Source organism: Cibotium barometz, chromosome 44 (assembly GCF_041138505.1).
Source record: "Cibotium barometz isolate CiBa-2024 chromosome 44, ASM4113850v1, whole genome shotgun sequence".
Lineage (NCBI taxonomy): Eukaryota > Viridiplantae > Streptophyta > Polypodiopsida > Cyatheales > Cibotiaceae > Cibotium > Cibotium barometz.
In genome coordinates this window covers 10,246,846-10,258,302 of record NC_141089.1, presented here as the reverse complement: position 1 = coordinate 10,258,302, position 11,457 = coordinate 10,246,846, and the positions used below count along the sequence as shown (strand labels likewise).

Genomic DNA, 11,457 nt, shown 5'->3' with positions numbered 1-11,457 from the left:
TTTTTTGGTTGTCATGAAAGTTTTCCATAATTACACTATAGAAATCTTTGTAGAGAAGCCATCTTGAAGTTTCAAAAAAGACCCTTGCATGGTAGGCATAAACAGTTCTATGATATGTGGGCTAATAAATGTGGATTACAAAAATCTCAAGTAGAATGTTTTTTAGTTTTTTAACAAATACATCATCCATTTATTGTCCCAATGTGATCCTTTTTTATAAATATAGGTTAAATATAAGTTTTCTTTATCATTTTAATCCATTGGTGTATACCTTGTAGGTAGATGATTGTTTTCCTAGAAACTCTAGTCAAGAAAAAATAATACCTTCTAGGGAGATGATTGTTTTCCTCAAAACTCTAGTCATGGGAGAACGCGATAAGAACAAATGAGTGCATATTAGGAAATCAAATTTATTCAATAGCTATTTATATTCTTAGCTTTTTGTGTGGAAATAGAGATATGTTATCAACAATCTTAAGTTATTTTCATGGTTGTTATAAGTCACATCCTAGTATTTAATAAGTATATGATGAATCTTATACTAGCTTTAGTATCCAGCTTTTTTGATTTGTAAGAAGACTTATGACTCTTTCTTTTCACGTGAAAGCACATCAAATAATGAAAAACTTTATCCATTGGTAACTATATGCAAACTTTTTTTCCAAATTTTTGACATGAGGAAAACTCATCAAGAATTTATCCTTAAATTATGGTTTTTGACGTCGAAATATGTTATGCTTAAGCTTTTTTTATGATTGTATATGGATATCTAAAACCTAATCCTTTTTTATGTCTTAAGTACATGTGTGATATGTGGTGGAAATTTAACATTTATTATAATTAAGAAACAAAAACTAGATGTATTGTAACACCACTCTATTGTGCGGGCTACATGTAAATTGTCTCTTGATTCCCTGCTTTCTCAAGAAATCACTGACTCATAGGAGAAATACTCTTTCCCACCATCTGATCTTAGGCATTTGATTTGCATAGCTTTTTCCTTCTCGACCAAGGCTTTAAATCTCTCAAAGTGAGAAAACACCTCACTTTTCTCCTTCATGAAATAAACCCACACTTTCCTAGTGTGATCTTATCTCAATGAATGTAACATAATACCTACAACCTGCAATTGTAATAGTCTTTATGGGTCCCCATACATTTGAGTGTATAACATCCAATGGCCTTGCATTGACATGCTTTTCATGTGAGAAAGCATGTTTGGCATGCTTACCAAGCTGGCATGTTTCACATACTCTATGTATACCATCAACCTTAAACTTCGGTAAACCTAGAATAATTTTTTAGGCCTATGTAGACTTCAAACACTGTATATTCACATGATCAATATGCTTGTGCCATATGTCAATATTTGATGACACCTATCCCATACACAAACATGGCTTCTTTCACCTCAGGTATATTAATATCCAAAGTAAACATCCTACCATTTCTATTACCCTTTGAACCAAGTAGCATTAATTTTTGAAGTCTTCCACAAAACACCCTTGAGGATTGAACCTAGCTTGCAAACCTTGTTCAACCATCTGTCCAACAAAATCTAGGTTCTTTATATAATATGTGGAACATAAAGTACATTTACCAAGTATTTTGTTTTGCCATCCTACATAGATAATGGCACTTTACCAATATGCGTAATGGGATACATAATATCATCACTTGTTTCTACATAACTAGTATTTTCATTTTTTACATGTCTCTAAACCACTCACCATGACTAGTCATGTGGTTAGAGGTGCCATAATCCACATACCAAACATCTCCAAATCTTGACACATCTACTGTAAACAGTTGTGGAATTGAGCATATACTAAATCACAAACAATTGATCACAAATAGCTGCTCTTGTCATCATCACCACCTTATTTACTTGATGCTGCATAGTTGTCTTACTATAATGTTCCACTTTTGATATCATTCTCCTTTTTATAGCAATCATTTTTCATGTTCCCTGGTTTGCCATATTAATAACACTATATGCTATTTATATTCTGATTTCTTTAGGGTGGTTGCAAGATCAAAGTGCCCAGTTTTGTCCACTCAGGCACCTTGTAAACAGTAAAAAAACAGGCATTTGTTTACCTTTAGTGGCTAATCTCTTCTAGTAAATGAAGGAATTTCGTTTCAAGTTCTTTTGTTAGAACATCATATTCAAAGTTGGAAATATAGTTACGTAATTTGATTAAGCATTAGATACTCAAAAATCCTCATTTTCTTAGGTACAAAGTCAATGTATACACCTTGTCCCAAATTTGAACTGATTTCATAAAATGCTAATATCTTTTACATATAAACTCATATGAGATTCCCACTTTGTACCTTAGATCTTTACATAATATGGAGCTTAACTTAATTTTTCGAGAAAATTTTAAGATATTTGTCTATTTTCTTTAAATATTTCAAGGTCTTGAAAGTGTTATAATATACGCCACTTTTTGTACCCACAATAGCTACCACTTAAAATCCTCAATCTTGTAGATCAAAAGAGTGGGTAGATACTGAGACATTAGTAGAATGTGGTGGTTAGTAAAAATTGCAAATCCAATGGTTGGATTTTTAATGATCTCTTTTTCAAAATTCTTCCAGACTATCAGAAGGCCTGCAAATATTAATAATCTAATTAGTAAAATTACATTTTTGATGTGAATCATCTAAAACCTATAGGGACTAGTGTACTTGTAATGGTCCATCTATGGAAAAATAAATTGGATCACTGTAAGTATGGAAAGATCATTTATTTATCATTTCATCATATTTTTGATTAATTTTGATTAATTAGACTAATTTATATTAATTGAAGTTATATTGGGTTAATTTAAGGGCAAGCATATTTTCTATTATTTGCTTGATCTCATTTTAAGTACCTTGCCCCCAAAAATTTGCTCTCCAAGCATTGTCCCAGTCCAGCATAAACTGGATAAAACTGGACACCCTGATCTTGCAACAACCCTTTACCAAAACTACCTCGGTTGATCTAGCGGCTTCTTTCATCTGTTTATACATTTGATTCCTATTGTTGTTGCTTCTCATGATTTTTGTTTCTAATGGCCTCCATCTCAGTCTCCAGATGGTGATCTCCCTCTGCCTCTACTTGTATCTTAGCAGAAGGCCTGCTTATTTGAATTTTTAGAGGATGAACCTCCCCCAATATTCATCTCTCATGGATGAGAAGGAAAATCAATTCTTGAAAATTAGAAAAGTTCTCTCAAACTCCAATGGAGGTTTGAAACTGGTTGTATTCTTTTCCAAGACCATTTAAGGTCACAGACACTATATCATCATCATCTACTAGTGATCCAATAGAAGAAAGGATACAAATAAGACCTTTAACCTTCATTGAGTAATCATTTATACTTAGCTTTCCTTTGGTCACATTATGCAGCTCCTGCTTTAGCTGCATCTTTCGATCTTGGGTGTTTGTGTTGTTGTATATCTTCACCAAGGTGTCTCAAGCCTCCTCAGTCATTTGTGCAACATGTATATGTATAATCATATAGTCTTTGACACTGATAGAAAAGCAGCACAACACATTTTTAGCTCTTTCATTCCATACTTTATATGCTTGCACTTGCTGAGGGGTGGGATTTTCTTAACTAATCTCTGGCTCCTTTTCATCACCTATGATGAACTCCTAATATCATTTTCCCATACGAAAATTAGTTATTCTAAACTTCCATGCTTGGAAGTTATTCTTGTTCAACTTTTCACTCACAATCTAGGATATATTGTAATTCATGATTACATGTAGCAACATACCAAATGATGGTGCTTTCCAAAAACTTCTACACTTGTAGCAAACTTGCAATCTTTAATATTGCAATACTATAAAACTATTATACAAACCTGTTATACAGCAAATATATGTGAGGAGTCACATATCTTTGTTGTACAAACCTGTTATACAGCAAATATATGTGAGGAGTCACATAAGAATACATCCACCAACACTCGTAATACTTAGATTCTTTGCATAGACTATCCAAATTTGTGCTACAACTTTACACTAAATCAGAAATCTAATCGGAGGGTAACAAGTTTGTTTGATGCAGAAGGATCACACGATAGATGCCCACCTTATTGACGCTGTAGCAGAATGCCCCCACAAGATGGGAACTATGGCTTTCAAGCCCTTATATGTCATGAATGAGAAATTGTAACAGCTGCATGAAGCTCTACATAAGGACTGTCTGTTACGCCAGAAGATACCCGTGTCTTGCAGATAAGATACACCAGGTAATCAATTAGAATGTTGCTATAGAGAAGTCGCCTTTGAGCTGGGAATGAACTCATGGAGGTCCCAAAATGGAAGGAACATGCTTGCCTTCTATTATTGGAGATCAAGGCAATAAAAGCAATAACTAATATCTACTATAAAGAGATCTATTCTTAGCTCCAATCTTCACACAAGTTCCAAGTTTGCTACTCCACAAATTTTAGGCATTTGATATGCTACTTATAAAGCGCTTGCACATAACTTGTAAGACACATTGCACTCACCTCTACTAAGTTATGTGAAAGCGCTTGCACATAACTTGTAAGACACATTGCACTCGCCTCTACTAAGTTATGTGAAAGCGCTTGCACATAACTTGAAAGACACATTGCACTTACCTCTACTATGTTGCCATACAGAGATACTTGCAAGTTGCCACACCACCTTCTATTTTACAACAAAGACCTACATTGGTTCTTCTAGCCTCCACATAGAGGTGCTAAGCCACTTTAACTATTACTTTATGCTTTTACAACTCTTCTCAACTTGCCACATAGAATTGCTAAGACACACGGTCTACTTCAAGCTACCGCAGAGCTCAAGCCAACTCTTTCACACGGCAAACTTACTGCTTAGCTCATCTTAGAGTAGGCGGTGCCACTCAGACTACTCACTATTAATCCTACTTCTTAAAATGATACACACACATAGTAGAATTGAGGTCTCTCTCTCTTTCACAAAGATGGATCTCAACAAAAATTTCACAAAGACATTGATGAAAAATGCACAAAGATGTTCCACTCACTAATGAGTACAAATTGATTATAAATACCACAAAGATAACCCACACACAAAGGTTCCCTCTCACAACTAATGATTGGAAGGGGAGATCTGATACCATGTTAAAAGACATGGTGAGTGCTTAGCATAACACAAAGATATAATGTCATTGATGAGTAATGATAAGACAAGTCCAAGCTATCATCCTCGTTTAACAAATGAACAATGGCCCAAGAGCAATGGTGTGTGCTCAAGAGTCACCACATAGGAATAGAATATTAAGCACTAAGCAACATAAAGAAACATAATAAGAAGCATGATTACCATAATGCAATAGAGAAGAGGATTTGCCCAAAAAGTAACCACCAAGTACATTAGGAAAGCACCAAGTGTAAGCATAGCCTTCTCTCCTCTCTCTACACAAGAGAAGGAGTCACCCATATATATAGATCTCCTAGAGGGGTTGCCCTCTTCCAATATCATCTCCACCTTTCCTAGATTTACTCAACCTACTCTAACTCATATGTAGTGGCCCTAGATGCATGGGATTAATTTTCACCTAAGAAGGGAGACCCACTCACACTAGACCTTAGGGTAACGGCTTAAATTAAGAACAAACACACAACCATTGAGGTTAATGATAGATATCACCTATATTTTCAAAAAATTAGGCATATATAGTCAAAGTGACACTTCATAGAGTGCCTATGAAAAACATATAGAGCCAAAATGGGGCTCTAATCACATTGAAACGTGCAAAAAGCCAATTAATGCAGTTAACTACACACAATATGGTCTTCTTCCTTCACCTAGATGGATGCCTCATCAATATGAGAGAATGGCTTCCCTCTCTGCCTATAGCCGCTCATAGCTACCAAAGGTGTTGCTCCAAAACCAAAGAGAGAAGAAGATAGAAATACCCTTATTTGTGTATTGCTTGTTTTGTTCTTACCTCTTGCTTGTCTCCTTACCTCTCACACAAACCAAAACTTTGACACCATCAAGAGAATGGAGGGAAGAGGGAGAGCTTGAGTTTCTTGCATGAAAACACACACACACACACACACACACACACACTCACACACACTCACACACACACACTACACACAGAGAGAGTAAGACACAAGAGAGAGATGGACGGTTGAATTTTCTTCTATCTTCTTCTCTTCTCTACAACCATTCACTAAAGAGATAAGAGTATATACTATAAGTGAAAGTACTCTCCTACTATAATATATAATGGTCAATCCATAGTGTGAACCTGACCATATGAGCTGGCACTATAACTATGTCATACTCTAGTAATCCAGTCCATGCTCAAGGTCTATAGTAACAAAAGTATTACAAGTTAGTTATTCTCTCTCTCTCTCTCTCTCTCTCTCTCTCTCTCTCTCTCTCTCTCTCTCTCTCTCTCTCTCTGTGTGCCTCTCTTTTTTTTTGTTTTTGTTCTTTTTCTCATCATCTCTTCTTCTTTCCCTTAAAAATAAAAATAAAAATTACGTTTGTATATGTGTTACCTTGTTTTTTTGTTGTTGTTGGTGCAAACCATATTATTGTGTGGCTAACTTTTCCCAATACGCTCTCTCTCTATATGGGCATTAAATTTTTCAAGGAGAAAAAGCATGAGGATAAAAGTGTAGAAAATAGCATGTTTTCCCCCCTTCCTACTTCATGTTATACCTTTACATCTCAAAAGGTTTTGTAGGTCTTACTTAACCATCCTCTCTAGCTTTTCTCCATCAATGCTAGTTGTTTAGGGGCACACCTCATTGTTTGTTGTGGCATGTTTATTTGCAACTTCAAGAGTGGTAAGGGGATTTCATAAGACCAGATGGGGCTTATGAAATTTTCCTCACATGAATGAGCATTTTAGGTTGCACTTGTTGCGCAACAAGTTGAGTTTTATTTATGTGATGGGATTCCCTTGTTTTTACATGGGGTTTGGGTTTGGGTATTTAATAGGGGTACTTTAACCTTTAACATAGAAGTAGAAGCTTCCCTAGGCGTTTCCCTTTTTGAGGTATTTGTTATCTTTGGGTATCTTTTAGAGATCCAAATTTTCTCAGGTGACTTGTATGATGTTGAACCTTTAGAGGTTCTGATCATTGACAAATCTAAATGGTCCTTTCCTTGTTTATTTGAGTTTGTTTTTCTCACTAGAGGACCCCGTACATAAGTAAAAGATCTCCAATTAAATTTTTTAAATACTTGAGATTATTATCAAACCATTTTTTTAGAAATCCTTTTTAGCAAATCAATATGTCGTCCTTTCTTAAATTTTTCAAGAATGAACAATCGGTCTACCAACATATTACCTTCAAGTCTCTCAGCTATAACTACCCTTAAGCTAGGTATCATAAAGTCCCAAGGCATTATTGCCTCAACCCCATATAACATCTTAAAAGATTGGTAACCAACCAATTGCAACTTTGTATGAGGAGCGATAAGCCCATAAAGTTGCATGATGAGCTTAAATTCCCAATCATTACATTAAGCCTCAATAGTTTTAGTTAGTATAGAAATAAGGACTTTTTTAATGCTCTTGACGACCATTTGCTTGTGGGTAGTATGGCATGGATTTGCAATGTGCAATCATGAATGCTGTGGTAAGGTGTTTAATTACATCATTTATAAAGTGCTTCCCCTAGTCACTTATCATTTCACAAGGATAGCCAAAATGGGTAATAATGTTTTTGTGAAGAAAATTAGCTGTGGCTTTAGCGTCTGCCATCCTCGAAGCTCTTCCTTCTTCAGCCCATTTTATGACATAGTCTGTAGCTATTAAAATGTATCTTGCTTCAGTGCTATGTGCGGCCGAACACTGATGGGTCCCACAAAATCAATGCCCCATTTGATAAAGGGTTGTAAAACTTTGACAGGGTGCAAAGGCATCATGTCCTTTTTTATGGTTTGGCACATCGTTGGCACTCGTCACATCCTCTGAGACAAATAATGTGCAATCCTAAAACGTGTGGGCCACCGATACCCAGATTGAAGTATCTTTCTTACGGTCGATAACATACGCGAATGATGAAGTGTCCACCACCACCAGCTACTCCTTTGTGTGCTTGTTCTAAGATGTAATTTAACGTATGAATACACATGAAAATACTTAGCTCTTGTATGACACAAACATTGGGTATAATATTCCCTCCTCACGTGTGTGGCCTATTCCCCACACATAAGTATTTTTAAGCATTCAATTGCTAAAATAGGCCATAGCCTCTCCAAAAATACAAAAGTTGTGCTTTTTCTTGCATGGAACTCTCTCTTTACCCAAAACAAAGTCTAGCTCTTAAATATTAGATTACTTAGGGCTAGGGGAAAGCTTTTAAGCTTTACAAAATAAATATTTGCAAGTCTATGCTTCAAGTATAAGCTTGTAAAAATATATACGTGAATGTGCACAAGCTGGCACATATATGCAAAGCTTGTCCAAAATAATGAATGCCTTGCAAAAATAATAATTTTTCTGCTTTCACCTCAATCTTCAGAGTCCTGTTCACCTAAACAGTTATTCCATAGGCATACAAACTATCACCACACATATGTTCAACAGGCTTAAGTACTTTAGGAATTACCACACATATGTTCATCGGGCTTAATTACTCCAAGAATCACCCTGTCATACAAACCAACTCCAATAAACATGGGAAGCCATAAGCATATGGTTAATGTTGTGCACCAAATATAATAATATTTAAAATGGCATCACCCATAATATTAACATAATTTTGCATGACATAAAGATAATCTAGGCATCCTCAAATTATATAAGAGGGTATTATAATATTTTTAAGAGGGATTAAAATGCATTCTCATAACAAGTTTCCACCACAAATGTGATTCATAGTCTAATGGGTGGTTCCACACCTTTTGTTGTGTATATTCTAATGGGTGGTTCCACCTCTTTCACATCCATTCCAATGGGTGGTTCCACCCCTTTTTCATCCATTCCAATGGTAAAAAGCCATGGTACTATCATCTTACAAAAATTTAGGATTTTTTAGAGTTTTTATCTTCTAACATACATCTCTATGGTGATGGGGGCTTCTAGTTTTTAGCTTTGTATTTCAAATTAGTGTAAGGGTTTAGTCACTACTTTCTGCTCAAAATCTGGTTATTACAGTGCAACAGTGTATTTTGGAAGTGCAGACATGGTTTGCACATGTATTGTTGATACTAGTGGGTGTATGTATATGTCCTCTGGTCACATTTGGTGACACACATACTGTGCTGAAGTACCGCTGCTGCAGTAGTTACAGGAGATACTGCTGTATTACAGGTTGCATACAAAAGTTGTTTGTTTGCAAGTTATTTGATTGCTGCAGGAAAACATGTCTGACGGAATTAATTAGATTGTTAGTGAGAAGTTGGATAAAAATAACTTCCATGCTTTAAAAAATGAATTACATATATATAATGTGGGTTTGGGTTAAGTTTTAAAGTAAGAGAATTCAAAAAGATGAAAAAAGATCACTATTTTTGGCGCCCAGCTAGTTGTGAGAATGATGATGTGGAAAGTGATAGGATAATTTGGAGGCATTAAATGAGGGTGATTTGGTGGGGAAGTGGAGACAATAAATGAGAGAAAAAGATGTCACATTTAAGGGGATAGAGGAGGTTTTGGAAAAAAAATGGAGGTTAAAAATTATTTTTTTGATATATATATATATACATATATATATATACATATATATGGGTCTTCAAAGCCAAAAAAAAAACTTGCTAAATGAAAAAATAAAATTCACTATTTTGCCTCCCCTAGTTACGAGCTTGGTGATGTGGAAAGTGCTTGCTAGAAAGAGAAGTGAAGAGAGAGAAAATAACTACTTTAGACCCTAAACTTTTGGTTGGGAATTATAGGCAAGAAAGGGCAAATTAAAGGCTCCAAGTAGGCCTCTTTATTGCCCTTGTCTCCTTAAGAATGCTCAAAATTAGCCTTAATCCCTAAAAATTAGGAATCCTTACAAGGCCCAAAAGATGTCCAAAGGCTACCTACGAATGGGTCCATCCTTGATCTTTAGTTTCTTTTTCTTCCAAAACTTTTTCCGTGTCTCCTTTGTCACCCTGCATACCTGGGATTTCAACTTTGCTCCCTCCACACTGAACCCTCTTCCCTCATGGCATTGCTAAGCATTCACACGAGAGGAAATCCAATCCTGTTGTCGTCGCCTTTTCGCGACCCCATCATCTCCTTTATCTTCCCTTTCTTTCTTCATCTCGTCTTCTGAGTCCCATTCGCCCCATCCCCCCTCTCGAGCTTCTTCCAGTTATCCCAATCGCTTGCCATCCTCTCATTACATGCATGCGCTTGCAGTAGTCGGCCGTGGTACTAATGGATGCACCGGCATGTGTGGGCAATAATGCCACCGACCTAAGCTAGTGAAATTTAGGTTTGTCGTCCCCCTCAAATCACACTTAAACTTGCTAAATTTTTGTATTGTTAGCTAAGAAGAAGCGAAGCTTTTATTTAAAAAAAATTATCGAGAAGCGACAAAATTACAAGATTAGTAATGTTAAAAACCGAATGTTTAACTAAGGATCAGGTATCCAATCTTGAATTGGTAGATTTCTCCTCCTTAATCCCATCAGTAATCTCCCTAGGCTGTGCACCTTCTTCTAGGAAGGGGGGGCAAGGCCTACCACAAGTGAAAGCATGCTTTTCACCAGGGAGAATAACCAGCACTATACCATCGCAACTGCTGCGGCTGTTGTGCTCTTCATTTGTTATTGGTCTTGTTGGTGGAGCTGGGGGGCCATCCCTAACAGCCTGCTGGTAATTGAGCTGTGTCGATGGTGTGCTCGTCCTAAATCTCTGTCTGTATTTGAAGTGGGAGAAGCAGAGAAGCACAATTACAACCACCACCAAGAGCATCATGGCACACATGCCCGAGATGACGATGACGAGCGTTGAAGGGCCGGATTGCCACTGCAGTACCCCATCCGTTGCCCGGACACGGGGGTTCGTAGCAGGAGCCATAGCAGGAGCTCCCAGTGTTTGCTGTACTTTGCCGCTAATGGAAAGAAGGCGTCCTGTATTGCCTGAGGATAGAAAAATCAAGTAAATTTTCGAGATTAGCAGAGGTTAATATCAATGAGTTGATCACAAGCGTGGCAATCTAATCAGGTCTTACTCCTATAAGAAACGGCGTACGTTTAACGGAAAAGGAGACTGTGTGCGTTGATCAAGTAGCACAGTAAGGTAATTAGTCTCCTTAATGTGCATTGCAGCGCGAGAGAGGCTGCGGTGTTCTAAGTCTGATGCGGTGTTTTAAAAGGACAAATGGGTGTTGCAGCCTTGCAGTTGCAGGTGGGCAGCTTCTTGCTGTGCCATGTTGGGGGTGATCACCATTTCTTGCGTCTGGGAAGGTGTCCTCCTCCCCTCGAAGAACCGCCTGCGGCACACAAGTTCCATTTCTTCACCAGACTCAAAAGCGCAACAG

General features: G+C 36.9%; 1 protein-coding gene across 1 annotated transcript; it reads right to left on the bottom strand.

The window, feature by feature from the left end:
* Positions 1 to 9,782: 9,782 nt before the first annotated feature.
* LOC147612943 (uncharacterized) lies at positions 9,783 to 11,158 on the bottom strand. Its single transcript, XM_086782010.1, has one exon. It carries the CDS (start codon positions 10,992 to 10,994, stop codon positions 10,557 to 10,559), a length of 438 nt encoding a protein of 145 aa, XP_086638136.1. The 5' UTR covers positions 10,995 to 11,158; the 3' UTR covers positions 9,783 to 10,556.
* Between the last annotated feature and the right edge of the window lie 299 nt (positions 11,159 to 11,457).